The 20,294-nt window shown below is 47.6% G+C and overlaps 1 protein-coding gene across 1 annotated transcript in view; it reads right to left on the bottom strand.

Annotated features, from left to right (window-relative positions):
• Clmp (CXADR like membrane protein) overlaps window positions 1-18,655 on the bottom strand; it is a 118,488-nt gene extending 99,833 nt beyond the window's left edge. Inside the window, exon 1 of the mRNA XM_017796339.2 lies at window positions 18,257-18,655. Within this exon, the coding sequence (XP_017651828.1) occupies window positions 18,257-18,281 (25 nt within the window). The 5' untranslated portion in view covers window positions 18,282-18,655. The remainder of the gene's footprint in view (window positions 1-18,256) is intronic.
• Between the last annotated feature and the right edge of the window lie 1,639 nt (window positions 18,656-20,294).

Genomic DNA, 20,294 nt, shown 5'->3' on the forward strand with positions numbered 1-20,294 from the left:
TAGTCCACTCTGAGCCTGAGGGTCCATGTTTGATAAAGAATGATGAATACTACATGCTTCAGGGAACAGTGGTATTTATTATATGAGGTGACATGTGTACGAACAGGACTGGCACAGGGCTATCAGAGATAAACGTTTGAAGTTTCTCTTTGTAAGTGAGAGGGTCCTTAACATGCCAGGTGATTGATCTTTGTGGTCTCTGTTGGTGGCAGTTGCCAGGAAAGGAGCCTCCCATTCCAGAGAAAGTCATCCCTCACGCTGAGAGCTGTCTCAGGAAGGGCTCTTTGCAAGTTCTGAGCTCCTTCCTGTTTTATGATCAAATGGAGAATGAAGTCCCTGAAGCGATTTCTGTCGGGCAGAAGGTGGGACAGACAGACAGTCTTAGAAAAGTTTCCAGCAAGTCTAGATTTAACCCGTGTCAAGAAGCCTGGAAAAAGGTAGAAGACTACACAGTGAGTGGACATTTGTAACAAATAACCATACTGGCAAACCCCAAGGCAGCCAGCATGAACTTGATAGACCAGAAATCTTGATACCTTCCTTTCTGTTGATTTTTTGAGACAGAGTCTCATTATGTATTCCTGGATGGCCTGGAACTCACTATGTAGACCAGGCTGACCTTGAATTCACAGAGATCTGCCTGACTCTGCCTCCTGAGTACTGGGATTAAAGGCCTGTGCCACCCTGCCTGGCCCACAATACCTTCTTTTGCATGCAGAGCTCTCTCACAGGTCCTTTGAAGTACTGATGCAGGAGGTGTGCAAGTCCCAGGAGGGAATCGCTCTCCTCTCTAAAAGAAGAACTGACGTGGAACAGTGAGAGGGCTCGGTAGGTGGAGGTACTGGCATGCAGGCCTAATGGTCTCAGTTCAGCTTCCAGATCTCACAAGATGTCAGGAAAGGACAGACTCCTGAGAGTTGTCCCATGACCTCCACATACACACTGTGACACACACAGGCCTGCACTCGCACACACATGTAGACTCACATCCATACAAACACACACAAAAGAAAACAACAACAAAAAAACCCTGATATGCTCTAAGATGGGAAGGCCCAAGGACAACCAAGTACCAGGAGTGCTTGTCAGGGAGCAGAGACCAGTGTCAGGGGCCCTTTGTACTTTTCTAGTCCGGGTGACTATGTTTGTATGATTAGGCTTCAAAATGCAGGTATGTTTTAAAACCCTTGGGTTTGCCGGAGTGTTCTGGGAACTGGGAGCTGGGACCCACGTCTGGAGTCCCAAGTCTACCACTAATTGGCCATGTGATTTAAGGAAACCCCACCCCCCACCATCTCTGGCTTGGCTTCTCTCCTCATTCACCTTCTCTCTTCTGGTGTTTTCACTGCACCTGGCGCACTGTCACCGGCAATGTCAGCTGGTACATTTTGGAAGTGCAGACCCTTGGGGCCCAACTCAGATTTACAAAACCAAGAGTTTTGTAAGAGTTTATGTTTTAGCAAGATGCCCCAGCAAATGCCTAAGCTCTGAGAAGCACTGCCTTGGATGGCCTGAACGGTGCTACAGTTTAGATGTAGTTGGTTCCCTAAAGGTTCTTGTGCTGGAAACTTGTTCCCCCATGTGGCTTGGTCACCAGATAGCAGAACCTTTATGAAGTGGGGTTTAGTGGGAAGTGCTTACGCCTTTAAGTGTGATTGGTGGCTTTCTCCTTGGAGTGCCTTCAGAAATCTCAGGGCTTGCTAAAAAGAGTGGGCTTGACACCTCCCCTGAACCTCTCTGGCTTCCTTGCTTGCCCACTTGCTCTTTTTGCACTGTCCATTCCCTTCCCATTTCACCACTATGTTGTGACACAGCTGGGGCCTCTGGCCAGGATGGTGGTGCTATGCTTGTTTAGATGTTGCAGCCACCAGACTCATGAGCCAAATAAACCTTTATTTTGCAAGTTACCCAGCCTCAGGTATTTTGTTAGAGAAACACAAAACAGAAGAAGCCAAATAGCATATTAACTTATGGCACAAGAAGTCAAACTGCCTGGATTCCTGTCCTGACAGGGTTGCTTACTCACCATCTATTTAACTTCTCAAGGACTAAACCTCTGTAACATCCAGCATCTTCATCAGTCACATGGGATCTAAGAGTACCTACTTGATAGATGTGCCATAAGGATTGAACGAAATCATGTATATTAAAAGCTTTGCACTTAAAGGCTCCTTTAATGACTTCATTTGAGAAATTTCTCTATTGCTATGAGCCACACAGACAAGAGTAGAAGTGTTCCCATGATATAGGTATGGGGTATCTCTGTCAGGTGCTGCGCTAAGCTCAAGGATACAGAGGAAATGATAAAGATGAAATCCAGACTGGAAGAAACTAGTAGACAAGTGCATTGACATAGATGTTTGTGAGGTTCCCCTCCTGACTAAAGTTCACACGTTGAAACCTCAGCCCTCCATGTGATGGTTTTGGGCATGGCCTTTGGACGGTAATTATGTCCTGAAGGGTACAATGCTACAAGGAGTTCTCTAGCCTGCTACCACATGAAAACAGCAGCCAGCATCCCAAAAGACGGCCTTCAGCAGACACTGAACCTACCAGGACCTTGATCTTGGATTTCTCAGGCTGTAGAACTGTGAGAAACACATTTCTGTTGCTTATGAGCTACTAGTCCATGGAAGTGTATTACCGCAGCCTGAATGGGACACAAAAGATGTGAATAAGGTGAAAACGGATATTCAAGCACGTGGCAAACATTAGAGAGGAAAATATAATATGGTGATATGACATGACACAGTGAGGTCTATCTGGGAAGGTGTTCTGCTTAGACGGTAGAGGGAGTTCAGGGAAGGTCTCAATGAGGCAACATTTGCCCTGAAACCTGAAAGGCAGAGAGCCAGCCCTGCAACGATCTGGGGAAAGAGCATTCCTTGAATGGGGGTGTGAGGCAAAGATCTGAGAAGGCAGAAACCACTTTGGCATCACTTGGGACAGAGGTCTGAGTAGGGTCAGACTGCACAGGGGAGAGGCCTGGGAGATGTCGGGCTCTGTTCATAGGAAAGGGAAATATCACTGAGGGCAGAAGCAGCACAGGGGCAGGGAGGATGCCAGTGCGCAGGCAACGGGGCTGTGAGAGGCACTGTTGTTCAAACCTCAACAGCAAGAGCCCCAGATCTCACTTGGGGTAGAAAGAACGAGCCACTGGTTTGGTCGCTCTCCCACCGAGGAATATTCCAGGGTTCTGCAACGCAGGGTGGAAAGGGACCTAGCAATTCTCCCTTTCAGTCTCTCCTCCTTCGGGACGAGAGCAGAGAACCAGGAATCCCCTCTGGCCTGATCAGTTTCTGTTGCTATAACAAAATAAAACTGTGATTTATAAATAAGTTTATATATATACATATATATAAAAAATATATGTGAACAAACTGGAAGTTAAAGGTTGGGCAACTCCCTGCTTGTCCTCTCTCAATGGTCACATGGCGGGAGGGCATGCAAGAGAGGGATCACACTGTGAGGGAGGAAGTAGGAAGTTTGGGGGTCAGGCCCACTCTCATAACAAATCACTACTGCAGGAATTAACAGGGTCCCTCAATAACTACCTTAATTCCTTCCAAAGGTAGCACCCATTAAAGGGTCCACCAGCTCTGAACATCAACCCACAAGAGACCAAGCATCCAGCACAAAAACCTTTGAGGAACATACCACACTTGAACCATGACATCCACTACCACTTCTCCACACTGCCTGGGGTAGGTCCCCCAATCAAAACTACAGATGCGTGCTATTTCCAGAGTGAGACATATCAGGATATCAGTTCCCATTGTGTCCTCCTTCCACCCTCTGCTGCCCGCTCTCTGGCCAACCCCACTCCCTCTCCTGCTTCAGTGCTCTCCTGTGACTGTACCTGCCTGTACATAGTGTTGCTTCACTGTAGGCTGAAGAAGCTTCCATTTAATCAACCATTCTGTAAAACTCCTCTTCCCTCCTCGTCTATTCCAAACACTTTAGCATCAAATTCCACCTTGTCCTGGTATGCTTTTGTTGCTGTGACAAACTAGCGTGACCAAAAGCCACTTGGGGAAAAAAAGGATTTATTTCATGTACACTTACAAGGGAAGCCAAGGTAGGAGCTCAAGCCAGGAGGATCTTGAAACAGAAATCAATAGAGGAACGCTGCCTACTGGCTTGCTCCTCCCAGCTTGCTCAGCTATTTTCTTAAACAACCCAGGACCACCTTCCCAGGGATGGCACTGCTCACAGTGGGCTGGGCCCTCCTACATCAAACATCAATCAAGAAAATGCTCTACAGACATGCCCACAGGCCAGTCTGATGGAGGCAGTCTCTCAACTGAGATCCTCTCTTCTCAGGTACATCCAGGTTCACGTCATGTTGACAAGACCGAACCAGCACACACCCTCCTGTCTGACATGGTTCACCATTTTCTTTTCCTGTCAACCTAGTCCCCTGACAGCTTTTGTGAGGCACAGTGTCTCGGTGGTTCCAGCTCCACTCACAGGAACAAACACAGGGGCTTGCCCCAGATTGAATTATTTAGCCTCTCAGAAGATCTACCTCCAGCCAAAGGGAAACAACTTGCATGGAAACATTGTTATAAAAACCAAACCTAGGTTAGAGACATCTCTCCCCCTTCTGAGAAAAGTGACAGTTTGATTTTGTGGTGTCGGGGCAGGATTCATATCACTGCAGAGATCAGCTGGGTCTGAAATATCTCTGACCGAGCAACAAACACATCCATCTCCAGGCCAGCCTGTCATCCCCTCCTCTAGGCCATCTTCCTTTCCAGCTGCCCACTGGGCATGTGACTTGGAACAGAAAAAAAGTTGACAAATGTGGGTTATTGCTTGTTTTAGTTCAAGTCGGTTCAGCAATACCAGAAACACAAATGTCTTTTCCCACTTTGTTTAGTGCTTTTTATGTTAACATTTGATTGTCAACTTCAAACAGAGTAAAAAAAAAGATGAGCAGGGGCCAGTGAGATGATTTCGGGCACTGAGTTCGATCCCCAGGACCCACATGGTGGAAGGAAAGAACCAACTCCCACAAGTTATCCTCTGGCCTCACATGTTCTCTGTGGGGGTTCCACTCCCTACATAGACACACAATACATAAATGGATATTAAATTAAGAAAAAAAAAAAGATTAGCAGAAGAGACCCTGGGACTTTTCCCACTTTGTTTAGTGCTTTTTATGTTAACATTTGATTGTCAACTTCAAACAGAGTAAAAAAAAGATGAGCAGGGGCCAGTGAGATGATTTCGGGCACTGAGTTCGATCCCCAGGACCCACATGGTGGAAGGAAAGAACCAACTCCCACAAGTTATCCTCTGGCCTCACATGTTCTCTGTGGGGGTTCCACTCCCTACATAGACACACAATACATAAATGGATATTAAATTAAGAAAAAAAAAAAGATTAGCAGAAGAGACCCTCCACCCATTTGGAAGACTTGAACAGGCTGTTCTGACCCAGGCTTCCTCTGAGAAGTTGTTGAAAGCTTTGACCCAGGATGAGATTCTATTACCACTGTTTATACCCTAGGGAAGTAACAGCCCCAGGGAAGGATACTGGGTCACTGTCCACAGTTAGTTTCTTGTGATGATGGGGCCAGGCAAACAGCAAAGGGGAGCAGGTGTGGGCATAGCAAACTCCCTGATAGCCTCATGGCTCCATCAGTAACTACTGAGGGCCCGGTACTTGCTAAGTGCGCCCCCTATGTGTGCTTTTCCCTCCATGCTTTTCTTTCCATCTCTGAGGCCCAGCCATAGGCCTGCCACACACACTGGCTCATCTACTGTCCACCGTGATGCTCCAGTCACTACCCAGTCCAAGCGTGCAGGCCTGGGGACCAAGGAGCTGCAAAAGCCTTAGAAGATCACATGTTTTTATTTAAGGTGAGGGTCAGCAGAGGCACTGAACGGAAGATGGCAGGACGGAGGAGATTTGCGGCTGCTCACTTCACACCCCACAATACAGAGGCTCCCCCAACCTTTCCCTCCAGCTGGGTCAAATGGGGGATTCTTGATTCGTTCCCCTCTGTTTGTAGGTCTAAGTCTTGTTTTTGTGGCCACTGCAACACCCCTCCCTGTTCATATAATCTAGATGTGAATCTCCAATTCCTGAATGCCCATCGTAAGTGCCGTAAGCTCTGCTCTAGAGCTTTTCAAATGTCCTTTTGTTTTTAATCTCATGGGAATCTTATTAAAATGCATTTTCTGGTGCAGGAGGCACTGTGGGTCTGCATTTCTATCAAGCTCTCCTGGAAAACAACTGCTGCCTGTCTAAGGCCCATACCCTGAGTGGTAAGACACAAGGGTAATTGGCGGATGGCGTTCTCTACACTGTCCACCACACTGAGAATCTCCTCAGTCCTGAACAGCCTGGGGTAGCTAACTGTACCTGCTACACAGGAAGGCTTCCCAGTGGAAGCAGCAGCTGGCAGCTGGCTTTCAAAGGAAGCTCCCTAAATGCCTGCCTGATGAGCTGGGATGGGGAGAAGCACTGTTAGATGGTGCAGCTGCCTCTCATGACCATGGCCACGTGAAGCGCTTATCTGACAGTATCTGCCACAATCTTCTCATGAAGATTATACGAGCCAATGAGGGAATGTGTACAATCCGTTCTTAAAGCACACCCCCCAAGCTTTTGGTGATTAATGGCTGACTTGTGTTTCTTCTGTTCACTCTGCCTCAGTGAAACCCTGGTAGGGTTCATAAGTGAGGAGGACCCACCAAGGCAGAAGAAGAGGCAAAGACAGAAAGAGGGCTGGGGAGATGGCTCATTGGGCAAAGTGCTAGCTATGCAAGCATGAGGATCTGAGTTGGCATCCCTATCACCCTCATAAAAGCCAGGTGCTGCAGAAGCATCTGTAACCCCAGCACTGGGGGAGAGAGACAGATCCTGGAGGCTCAACAGTCAGCTACTCTAGCCCAAGCCAGCTTCAGGTTCAGTGAAGAGATCCTATCTCAAAAAATAAAGTGGAAAGTGATGGAGGAAGACACCCAACATCAACCTCTGATCTCCACACGTGCAGAGAGCGGAGCAAGCACCCCTTCACACACATGCACACAGGCGCACACCAAACTGGAGAGACATCTGTAGATCTAATGAGCTGTCCGGTGTGAAGGGGCTTCGACTTTTGCATAAAAGAGGTCTCCCAACACCAAACATACACACAAAGAAAGGGAAGCGACAAAGAGGGCGCTATGCTTCATGCACTGGGGAAGGAGCCCCAGGACTGGCCGGGAGCCCATGCCCAATCTTTTGCCACTTGGCCCAACAAACCAAGTCAGTAACAAGTCAGCATTTCTGGGCTGGACTTGCCTAAAAGGAGGGTGAAGTTCAGGACAGGATAGGAAGGAAAAGCTACATGCCCTTAAAATTATTAAATGGAGCATGGCGTAGTGGCGCACGCCTTTGATCCCAGCACTTGGGAGGCAGAGGCAGGTGGATCTCTGTGAGTTCAAGGACAGCCTGGTCTACATAGTGAGTTCCAGGACAGCTTGGGCTACAGAGAGAAACTGTCTCAAAAAGACCAAAAAATAAATAAATAAATAAATAAATAAATAAATAAATAAATTAAATTAAATAAAAAATTAAATGGAAATAAACTGCTAAAGTTTGGAAGGCCTGAACTGTTCTACTTGGTGACAAGTGGGCAACAAAGGGCTTTAGCATCAACCCTCTCCCCCATCCTCCTCCTGCCCAGCTCTTCCTTCCCTGTGTCAGTGTTGTCCAGGGTGCTCTGAAGGATGGATGGAGTGCAGCCTTGACCTTGAGGCTTCTACTGGCAAAGTTTCCTATTATTTTTAAGTGCCTTCATTATCCATTTCCTAGAATTCCCCACAAAAGGGATTCCTGGGAGAGGAAACATCCTGACTTCTTTAAGCTTTTCATATTCATTAATGTTTTCCTTTGATCCTGCTTCATTCATCTCCAAGTACCTAACCTGGGCTGGTGGCTCAGCATGTGATCACAGAGAGAAAATCCCAAATGCTACCATAATGTGATATGAACTATTAGAAAAGTATGAACAAGGTGAGGCACAGAGCTCTCTGTCTGGGGAGACAGAGAAGGCTTTGCAGATGAAGCCAAGTTGCAGGCTGGGAGGGAGCTGGTCTATGGAAGTCAATGCACAGGGGATTAGAAGATCAAGGTAGAAGTCTCTGAGCAATGTGTGGGATCCAAGACAAAACGGCACCACAAGCTTGGGGCCAGGTGACAGCCAAGCCTTCCAGGAGTGGGTACTGTCTGTAACAGCAGTGGGGTTTACATTTGGAGGAAACAGTCACAAGGAAGGCAAACTTCACAGATCCCTTCTTACCCTCTTTGACCTGCTTAACTGAGTCCTCCTCCCCACTTCCTAGACCTAAGAGCTGGCTAGGAGAGGGAAGGGGCAGGAAGAAGGTCAAGCTACAGTGGTGGTATGAGGGGGACAGTCACTTGGATTCCTCAGGGACCAGGAGGCTGCAGGACTCTGGGAACAGGGTGTGAGGCAGTAGAGCTGAGAAGGTGGCCTGGCTCCCAGCCTCCCCTCTGTGGGGGGTGGAGGGAGGCAGGTGGAGGGAGGCAGGTGGAGGGAGGCAGGCAGAGCCTGCTGCCCCTGGATATTGGTTGCAGGATGAGTGATGGATAGAACTCCCCAAGGAAAGCAGATGGGGACCAGGCCTCTGAGAATAACCCAGACTCCACCAGCCAGGCTCTATAATGTGTACAGAGTGAGACTTCTAAGCCTGCAGGAATCTGGGACACCAGCCTAGTTGTCTTTTGTGGAGAGAAAAATCACACTTTGTTGTTTGGGTTAGTGGAAAAAACCAGGTTTTTCTTCTCACCTTGAGGTTTTCCTGTCTTCCCAAACTTAAAAAGGAAATTTGATTCAACACATCTTGGATCTGGGTGTTGGACTTTTCAGAGTCTAATTTTGGCCAGAACATGACTCCCTAAGAACACAGGAACTTGTGGCTATGTGTGAGGACAGGCCCCAAAGTGGCCTTTGTCTGTGTATCAGCCAGTCATGTGCCATGTAAAGATCTAGTCAATAATGGACCAAACAGTCATTTGGTCTGTACAAGCACATCTCCTAGTGACGTTGTAGCCATCTTATTTGTATAGCTACGTCTGATGTTTGAACAGGGACAAAATCACCTATCAAAGCATTTCTGAGAATACTTGCTGTCATTACGTGGCATGTGACTGTATGATACACTGCTTCTCTCTCTCTCTCTCTCTCTCTCTCTCTCTGTATGTATGTGGTATGAAGGCTAGACATCAATCTCAGATGACTTCCTCCTCTATCACTTTCTTTTTTTATCTTTTATTTGTATGAGTGTATTGCCTGCATGTATGTAAGTACACACATGTGCAACACCCGCAGATCAGAAGAGGGCATTGGATTTCCCTGGAACTGGAGTTATAGATGGTTGTTAGCTGCCATGTGGGTGCTGGGAATCTAACCCAGGTCCTTAGCAAGAACAGGCACTTAGTCACTGTCCAGCCCCTTCCTCTATTGCTTTCCACCTTAGTTTTTGAAACAGAGTCTCTCCAAACGTTGAGCTCACTGTTTGGGCTAGTTGGCTGAGCATCCCCTTGTCTCCCTCTCCCCAGCATTGGGGTTAAGGATGTGTGCTGCCAAGCCTGGCTTTTACATGGGTGCTGGGAGTCTGAACTCAGGTCCTCATGCTTTTGAGGCAAGCACTTTACCCAGAGCCATCTCCCCAGCCCTGCTTCTTTGCTATTGTCCTCCCGTATCAACATGGAAGCAGAAGGCAAATTGCATGATCTACACTCAAGCTCCAATACCTGATCTCGTATGCGTCACTTTTAACCTGTAAAAGAAGAATAATAACAACCTCAGAGGTTGTTGTAAGGAGACAGGAAATTATCCACATCAGACTCCCTAATGCAATGCATAGTGATAGCAGTTCTCAGTAAAGCATTACTGGATCATGAAAACAGAAATGAATCAATTAGTACTTTGCCCAAGTAGGAGTACTCCAGGGTGACAGGCTTATGGAGTAGAGGCATGGGGAAAGGAAGGCCTACAGACTGTGGAACCGCTGTGGCAACGTGTAAACAATATGCTAAGCAGCTAAGGAAGGGCAATCTCTCCCACAGCTACATAACACAAAAGTTATCCTCCCTCCCAGAGAAGCTGCAGACAGATGGGGCACAGATGGGTCTATGAGCCTTGTCAGGTTTTGGAGCAGGATGATATTCCCCAAAGGACATTAAGGGACCTGCCAGCAGGGTAAAGGAACAGCAGTGGGCTAGCCCAGAGGGCCTGATGTCAGCTGACTTCAAGCAAGTCCACCAAATACCTCATGGGTTGACACTGTTGCAAGCAAAGACAGTCACAATAATAACAACAGACATTCATTAACTGCTTATTATGTAGCAAGCAGGGAGCGTAGACTCAAAATGCATTACTACATTTAGTTTTCACAAAAAATGCTCTGACATTGTCATTACATGCAGTGACTGCTGCAAAAATGGAGGTTAAGGAGGTGAAGTCATTTGCCCAAACTCATGCAATTATGAAGTGGGCCAGCCAGAATAAAGCCAGGGTCTGGGACCCCAGGGACCTGGCGCTTACAGCGGTTGTTCTATGGCTGGTCTATAAGGAAGCCTTATGTGCCTCCCCCCTGCTTTTCCCTTGAAGAGTGATTGCAAATAATTGGAACTGTCGTTGGAAGTAATGCAAAGTGACAGGGGTTGGGTTAGAAGGCAGACTGCTCCATCTGACCGAGCCCCTCAAATCCAAGCCTAAATTTAAACAATGAAGTCACAAAACAATTTCCCTCTCAGGAATTTTATTTCTTTTCTCTCTTTTTTTTTCCTGCTTCCTTCCACCACCCAGAACAGAAATCAGAATATGTCAGGGGCTGAATGTCTGTTCTGTACAATGGATGTCTTCTGGAACAGAAAATTCTTTCTGGGCTTAATTCTATTTGTTTTACAGTTGGAGGAAACCATATATAACAGTGAGACCACCATTCTTAATGAACATATCTAAATTCACTGATATGATGCTTCTTTTTAACATCCCATGAGGGATGAGGAGATGGAAGTGACAGGTTGTGATGAAGAATAAAAAGCAAGGCCACCAGGGATGCCGGGAGATTCAATTCCTCCAGGAAGCCCCTGGCAGGATGCCAAGGACACACTGATGAATCCAGCCTTTCTGATGCTGATGGGGTGACCCATCAGCGTGCCAGCTGCTTTCTTAGCATCAACCTCAATAATGTGGAAGTGTTGTGAGGGACCAAAATCCCCTGAAGATGCAGGGAAGACCCTGCCTCCTACCACAGAGCTCCCAGGGGTCCATGTGTTCCTCACGCATACTCTATATATGTACAAGCCCTGGTTTGGGATGTCTCCCTGACTGCTCAGGGCCTGGGTGGTAGAAGCTAACCTTCCATATTATTAGAGTTTCAGAGCCTGGTTTGGGGATGGTACTTGCTTCTATAATTGTTTTGCGAGGGAGAGAATGTGAATGAAGGAGATGGGATGGCTAGACACGACAGCTACAGATGCTGAAAGGAGACTGGTGGGCTTCCGCTGCCATCCTTGACACAGAAAGCACTCAGAGAGGACCATTCCATAGAACAGAAGGCACCCTGTGAGGCCCTGTGGACACCGGATCGGTTTAGCTTAGCTTTCACGCCACTGTTTCTAAGTCTTCCTCCCCCATCCCGCTTTGTCCTCCCTCTCGTCCTTTTCCTCCTCCCTCCATCCTCCTTTCTTCTTGATGGTTGGCTTTCATGACCTGACTTCTCCAGACCTCCTCTGCTGCCTCTTTAGAAAAGCCTCCACTCACTGAGGAACAATTCTGAAGAGTGTCCCCCACTCTTCCCTCTCAGGGACCCAAAGGAAACCAGCTTTCTTCCCTGCCTTCTCCTGAGACAAAGCAGTTTTCAGCCTTATCATGGCCAGACTTTGGCTGAGGCTATACACACACTGATCCAACTGACTGCCACTCATAAAATAATGGTTTGTTTCAGCATTCTTCCCCATTTTGGTTTGTAGGGTGCCAAAGGAAATAAACTTTAATGTTTTCAGAATTCAGACAGTCGGGAAGTTCAGAGAATCTGAACCTTTTTGGGGGGAGGGGAGTACAAGTCTACATTCTTCCTTTAGGGTACACAATAGTCAGAACTACTAACACCAGAAATTTAACTAGAAAATGCAATATACATGCCATACAGTCTCCGAACCTTCGCAACTACGGCCAAAAGACCTTGAGCTAATACAGGAGGTCCCTGTATTTGACCCCAAAGCAGGGCATGCCACCTCATCAGGAACCTTGAGGATGGCTACAGGCCTCCAAGTAGTTAGGAGGAGCTAACAGTGGGATGCACACAGGATATGTGCTCTAACTCACTTATAAACATCATTGGTCATCCAAACAAACATTTGTGAATCTTTGTAGGACAGCCAGCTGTGTGTCTCTTGGTAAAAGGGGAAGCTCACAGTCTTGGGAATCCCCAGTCTATCGTTAGCATCCCTGCTTAGCAATTCATAACAGTGTGTTCTTGGTAAGTTCACTTTACTTCTCAGAGCCTTGGTTTATTTATTTGTAGAATAGAGGAATAACGACATTTACTATGGAAGAGCAACTTGAAGGTAATACAGGGCGTGCTAGTGTACTTTGTTCTCTCTCTCTCTCTCTCTCTCTCAGAGTTTATGCTGCTGGGGTGTCACGACCCCTAATTTATAGTCCTGCCCAGTACACCTGGCCCCTCCATGCTCCTTGTCATGTAGGCTATCCCAGACTAAATCATGTGGTGAGACGCTTCCTGCCATCTGCTGAGAGGATATAAAAGTCAGGTATTTTCCTTTGTTCAGCGGATTTGTCTGCACCCACCCACCCCATCATCCTGTCCATGATGGCTATCTCTCTTTTACTTTAACCTAGTCCTCTAGGTGAAGGAGGCTCTCCTTCCCTTTAAGGTCCCATCATGTTGTCTCTGGCATAATGTACTGTCCCTTCCTAATGCTCTCCCACCTCAAGGCCAGACCATAGCTCCAATGGTTGGGGAGGGGAGTCTCTCTCTCTCCTAATAAAGCTCATTCCTGAAGGGTAATTTTATGTCAGTGACTTTCCTGAACCAACCCACCATTCACTAGCTCCTTTCTTATTTCTGGCACTCTATAAGCTGCTAAACCTTGTACAAATGTTAGCAATTGAAGCAGGTGCCGTGCCTTAATCTATAACCCCAGCAGTTGGAAAGATGAAACAGGAAGATTGCTGTAAGCTTGAGGCCAGGCTGGGCTACAGAGTAAGACCCTGTCTCAAACAGCCACCAAAACATGTCACAGATTTACTGTCATGGTAATATTCCTACTAACGCAATTCTCTCTCAGAGTATTTATTATAAGTAGGCTAATAACATACAATTGAAATTTCAAACCCCAAACACAAATTCAAATTCATGCATGGAATCTATCAAGTTATACCCTTAATAGGTATATTTATTAATTGTAAATCATGAATTAATTTTAAAAAGAAAAGAAAAACAGGGTCATCAGGACAGCTCAGTGGGCAAAAGCACTGGACACCAAGCCTTATCGCCTTAGTTCTGTCCCTGGAACCCACGTGGTAGGAGGAACCAGCTTCTATGGACTGACGTGACTTCTACATGCATTCTGTGGCCCATGCCTCCTCCCACATACAGAAAAATCTAATTTTATTTTTAATGCAGAAGAAAATGTTTAATGCTTACAAATAGTTCTGCACAAAAGATCTTTAACACCAAAGTCACTCCTGGGTTATCTCTGCTTGGTGTTGTTTGTATGCAATGGCCTAGGACCAAGTTCTTTCGGTAAGGATTTCAGACACGGATTCCCTAGGCTTGCGGATCTGGTCACCGCCCTGACCTTGAAAATCACTCTGGCTCACAGGGCTGCAGGGCAGTTCTGGGATGCAAGTCACTACTACTTTGTTCATCTTACTTGGCCCTTCTGGGTTTGTAATCACCTGCCAAAAATTGTTACAAGTGGGCAGTACCTGAAAAAAAATTAAGCAGGTTATGGTGGCAAAACTATGTCCTGACCAGAACTCAGAACCTCAGGGAAGGGCATCAGAAATGCCTTAGTGCAGTTTCATTTTACAGAGAAGCAAGGGAAGATCAGGGTAGGTATGATGTGCTTGGAATAACACAGCATTACGAAGGAACAAGAGTCACCGATTTCCAGTCCTGTTTCTTGTATGTATACAACCACATCTTTGGAATCCTGGGTATTAACTTTTCTTTCTGACTACATCAAACATAGCCCATCAAAGTTTCCAGGATTTCCAGTTATGATGGTTAAATTGAAATGTTACAACATTTTCCCTATTTTTTATTCCAGCAATTTCTCAACATGAAAACCATGCCAATTACTCAGCACTCAGCTCATCTAACTGAATTCAACACTGGAAGGGCAACTGCAATCTTGAAGCTTATCTACGGGAGCTGAAGAGGAAGGAAAGTCATTTTCTATTTCAAGGATGTGTGATAGAACACATCAGGCAATTGGGGTTCTGGTCTTGCCCTTTCCACTAAGCTAGCTGGATAACTTTAGCCAAATCTCTCTTAACTTTGGTACCTTCTTAACCATAAAGGAAAGAGTAAGGAAGAGTAAGAGTTACATAAGGAATGAACTTAGGTTACAAGAAGGCTACCAGTAGGTCAACGAAGCCCTAGGATTGGCAATTGCTTCACTGGCAAAATCTGATGTATGTGTGTCTTCTAAGAAATGGACTTGCAGTTTTCATTAGCTTCTCAGAGGGGTCTGGGTTCAAAATTTTAAGAACCAGTGATTTCAGTTGGTAGTAGCTTAGTTTCCCTACTTCTGACAATCTTTGATTATATCTTAAAAATCATTTGTCTATTAGTTCATCATCATCATCAGGTACTTAGATTAAATATATTCATGTGTTGTTCAACTGAGCATAAGATGAAAAAATAAGGTGGGACAGGATGTGAGCCAACTGGGACCATGTGACCATCACCACTCATGTGGGAAGATGACAGAAGGACGTGGGATCCCACTGAGATCTGTCATTGTACTACAAACCTAGGGACTACACATGCAAGCCTTCCTCAAGTTCACTGTGTGAGGAACCAAGCTCCTCTCCTGTCTGCTCAGAATAGTTTGTATTCAGTATTAAAAGCAATGGATATGAACTGGGGATGTATAGCTCAGTAGTGAGTGTTTGTCTAGAGTGCTCTGGGCTGGCTCCCCAGCAACACACAAATACACACACACACACACACACACACACACACACACACACAGAGCAATAGGTACTTTGCATTCTGACCTAAAAAGTTAGTTTTTAAAAATAACAAAAAAATAAAGTAATGAGAATGACTAAAATTTTTTGGAAAATTAAGGTCATAGAATCATAGAAATTTGTAATGCAAGGTCCTTCACCTCACCCTCATTTTACAGACAAGAGACAGGGAGCTGGAACCCAGACAGCTTGCCACTCTCTAGTTCAGGCTCTGTTTCCTGTCAGCTGGCCCACAAGGCACAGAGTATAGGATGGAGGCTGGGTCAGGCTGGACACAAGTGACAGCTATTACAAGACCAGGGGAGACATTAAGGCAGAGTAACGAGAACCCAAAGGGTGGAAGGGTGGGGTGCTCCACTCCTTCTGCTTCTTAGAGAACACTGGCTATTCATACGAGGGGGTGGGGGCACTTGGCCTTGCTCACTAGCGAGTCCAAAAAGCAAGGGGTCAACTGACCCATCCTGGTTCAGATGAAGAGCCCTCTGAGTCCTCCCAACTCTCCTGCTAAGTGTGCATTCCCTACAAAGAAGGCTCTGAATAGAGTCATCCATGATCAGAAACAGCACCAAAAAAATGCCCATTTAAAGGGTCAATAGAACAGCAGAATTTTGGATTCAGGGAAGTCTGGATTTTCATTTTGGCTTTGCTGAAGGGTTTCTAAGCACACTGAGGCTCAAAGCCACTTTGCAAATATGGGCTAATCCAGCTGGCACAACTGCTTTCCCTGTGGGCTCCTAACCCATGCAGGGTCTCATGTGGAGAGGGGTCCCTTTGATACTGCTCTCTTTTGAGGCCTGTCACTTACTTGAACAGTTTAAGCAACTTAGATCTAGAACATCAGAGTCTGAGTCTGTCAACAGCCTAGACATGGCAAAAGCTTAAGAGCAGGTGTCAATAAAGATTCAGTGACACAAATTCCAAGTCAGTAATCCTCCTTCCTCTTCTTCCGAGACTTTAGTTTGTAATAATAACATAATGACAGACCCAAGAAAGAAATCAGGAAGAGAATCAACCCAGCAGTTTACTGTCTTAACAGAGAAATTAGGCAGAGAATCAACCCAATAGGTTACTGTCTCACCAGAGACATGATTACACCTAGTAAGTGCTCAATAAAGAAGCTGAATCCATGACATTTTTGATATCGATCTCAGATCTTCCTTTCTCATAAACCAAGAGGATGACCATCATCAAGGGTCACATCCAGTCCCACCAGCTGACGCCAAATGACCATTTGAGCCAAAATCACTCTTCACTTTGCATGGTATCCTGCACTTAGCCTATACTCAAATCCCATCTTTGCTAATTATGAGCTTGTGGCCTTGACCAGGTTATTTGACCTTTGTACACCTTGATTTATTCATCTGCAAAATGAGATTAGTCCTAACAGCTAGCCAGTAGGGTTGGTGTGAAGAACAGAGGGATTAACATGAAGTGCTCGGGCTAACAAGGACTTGAGTGTAAGTTGGCATTCCGCAAGTTGAATCTACTGAACATCAGGTTATTCGTAGCTTAGAGGTGGAATCAGGAGGGGTGACAAAGGTGCTATGATCTATGGCAGCCGAGCTCAGGAGCAGTATTGCAATAATTGGCCAATATCTCAAAGAATTTGGAAAGGGTCCTCTCCACTTCCCTGCTTTAGTGACAGCTCTACTCTTCTACAGCTGAGGCAGTTACCAGCCTAGGCATGCCAAGTTGGTATGAGGGTTTTCAAAGGAAGATGGAGAGCTCTTGATCACCACACCAAGCAACTGGTTGGTTTTCCTTCATTTTTGTTTGCTGGTTCTTCTAGGCTCCAGCCCCCATCTAAGTCCTGGTCCTGCTGGCTCTCAGGCCTGGATGAGCCCCAGGAACCATCTCATTTTCTTACATGAGAGCTATGGAATGAAACCCTACATAGTAAGCTGGTGGGCCACCTGGTTAGTCACTTCAAATCCACTGATCAGTTCTCCTATGGCCTGGTGTCCACCACACCTGATCTGCTCTTGGATGTTCTGAACTCCTGCTACATTTGGGTTTTGTCTCCAGATGGATTCTATCCTTGCTTTTTGAAACATACTGTGACTATTGTCCAGTGGTTCTGCTGCCTTCCTGCCCAGGTCCCTCACATGTCCTCTAGCCTCTTGCCCCACCCAACGCTCTGTGCCCTAGCCTGCATACCCGCCTGAGTCTAACACAGGCATGCCAGCATGTGCCCTAGGGCATCCAGGCCTCGGGAGACTGGCCTGGGTCCCACCCACCTAAAAAGACCCAGAAGAGTTCTTTCTGCCCAGGAGCCAGGGTCAGCAGCGCGCAGTGTCTGCCCTTCTCTCGGTGGCTTCCTTTGCTACACCGGTAACCAGGTCTTCAGGCTCCCTTTGCTCAGGCTGCCCTCCATCCAAGCTCTTCACATCCTGTTCTCCCCTCCTCGGTTCTCTCTGCTTCCCTGGCTTTTCCTTTCTCTCCTTCCCGGGCTTGCTCTCAGCACCGTCTGAGGCCACCTGGCTTCTTGGTGCTTCTTGCGCCCTGCCCAGTTTCCCTCTCTCCCTTTTCTCCTTCCTTCTCTCCTCCCTCTCCCTCCTGCTTACCAGTCAACACATCTGTTTCTAATCTGAGCGCTCAGAGCGCCGGTTTGAAACAAAAAAGCTCCCCCACCCTCAGAACCTGGCACAGAAATCCCTGGATGAATCTTCCCTCCCCCAGTTCTCCTCTCTCCCTCGATACTCCTGAAACCAAACATCGCGCTCAAAAGTACCCTCCACACCACACCAAACGGTTCTCCGTCAAACTCCACCAGGAAACGCCCCCACCCCGGAGCTGGCTGGAGGGCCCAGATGCGTGAGACATTTCCATGGCCGACTGGGCGGTCCTCAGCTGCCAGTTGCGCTCCTGGGTGGCGCGGAGGCAGGGACCGATGGGTTACCGCACTCTGGGCTGCGGGAACGGCGGTGCTGAAGACCAATCTCCCCGGAACGCAGGGATGAGCTAGCCAGGGCCATCCAAACTCTCGTCCTCCCCAAGACACTCACCTAGCCAGAGGAAGAGGAGGGACATGCCGATCCCTGGACACGGGCACTTCCCCGTTCAGCGCTGCCGGGCTGCAGGACGACGGGGCGCAGCCGACGGACCTTCTGCGAGCTGGGCGCGGCGCCTCGGGGTGCGCGCGGGGGGCTGCAGCCATGTGCGGGAGGTCCCCGCGCCCGGGTCCCCTGCGCGCTGCGCTCCCGGGGCACCGAGGGCTTTTAGCCCTGGCCCCAGCAGCTCGCGCCAGGGCAAGAGCCCGGCCCAGGGTCAGGGAGGGAAAAGGCGAGGCGACAAGGCGCTACCGCGCCGTGCAACACTTTTCCCTGTTTGGAAAGAGAACCGAGTGGAGAAAGAGAGGAAAAAAAAATTGAGCTGGAACCACATGGTTACCTCCTACCGCAGCCCCTCCCTCCATCCCTCCCCTCGCCCTCCCTTCCCGCTAGCTCCCGCCCTCCCTCTCTGCGTTTGGGGTTAGCTGCGGGAGATGCTGGTCGCCGGTTTTACCTCCCACTCGGGAGGGAGGGCCTCGGCCCGGGGTGGTCGCGAGAGGCGCTCGGTACCGAAATGATTCAGTGTGGGAGAGAATCCGTAACACTTGGGCCAAGAGCGGGTGGATGCGGCCTTCTCCATTCTGTGTCCTCACCACTTGATTTTTGCATCTTTTTCTCGTTCACACATACGCTGTGCTTTCATTCTCTTACAGACGTCGTCTTTGTCTCCTTTTATTTACTTTTTTTTTTCTTTCTTTTTGAGACAAGATCTCAAAAAAAAAAAAAAATGTAGCTCTTGACTGGCCTCAAACTCACTGTGTAGACCAGGTTAGCCTCGAACTTACAGAGGTCCTCCAGCGTGCTTGGGATTGAAGGCGAGGGGGACCACGCCCGTCTTTATTCTCTGGCCTGCTTGTTAGGGCGTCTGGCCAGCTACTTGTTGCTGTTCTTGTTTCCTCTTTGTCTTCGCTGCAGCTGCTCACCTGCAGTTAAATCTGGTCCAGGCTGAGCGAGCCATCACCCCAGGGAAGTAGGAATTGAGGCCTCTGGGAAATGGGGTCTCTTAAATGGTGAGACATACCTGTAATTCCAGCACTGGGGAGGCTGAGGGAGGAGGATGGATGTAAATTCAAATCCAGCCTGGACTATTTACTGAGTCCAGGTCAACCTAGGCTACATAAGTGTAACCAGCCTGGCAGGGATAAAGAAATTTTAGAGACTTTTGTGACCCTCAATATGGCTATCAGAATGAACCACAAAGAACTGGAATTCCCCCAGGAATCCCATGCTGGAAGAAGAGAAATCTAAAAGCCTGGGTCAAAGGAGGTTGGCGGGCAGGTCACACCATCCCAGACTTTTCTACAGGAAAGAAATGTAAAACTCTACCTTCCCGCCTTGCTGGAGAGCTTGGAACCCAGACAACGATGGGCAGGACCAGGCCTGAGGAGGATTGTTTAGGTATGCACACCTGTGGCCTCCACTTAAACATCTGGACACCAAAGATGGACATGGGTTGAGGGTGGGGAACATCACTGGGTCTCTGTCCCTTTTCCCAATGTGGCCACATTGAATAATCTCTCTTTTCTGCACCAGGGACCCTGCATAGGAGGCCTGGATAGCACAAGACCCAGGTAGTCCCACAGAGGTAGAGAACCAAAGCCATGCTCTGTAGCTTAGCAGCATCTTGAGAAAGGACCAGAAAAGAAAAGGGCAACCAGGGCCGCTCCTGTCTCAGGAGCCAGGAGCTCCTGGGGCTGCTAGAAACCCTAGACCTGTCCTCTCTAGTCCAAGCCTGTGAATGTCCCTCGAGGATGGGCAGAATTACCTTCAGCCGCAACATGTAGATTGGGAGCTGAAGCCAGAGCCTAAGAAGCAGATTTGAGCGTGAGCAATTAATTGGCAGATTTTGTAACCCTTCCTTCTGGCACCCTTAGCTCTAGAAGTGGCTTAGTCCTCCTTCCCAGTTGTACTGGTCCCATTTCACAGATGAGGAAAATAGAGTCCTGGAGAGGCTGTGCAGCTCACAGAAAAGTTATCAAAAGCCTGGGCTGTT

This window comes from Nannospalax galili, unplaced genomic scaffold (assembly GCF_000622305.1).
Source record: "Nannospalax galili isolate Female #2095 unplaced genomic scaffold, S.galili_v1.0 scaffold229, whole genome shotgun sequence".
NCBI lineage: Eukaryota > Metazoa > Chordata > Mammalia > Rodentia > Spalacidae > Nannospalax > Nannospalax galili.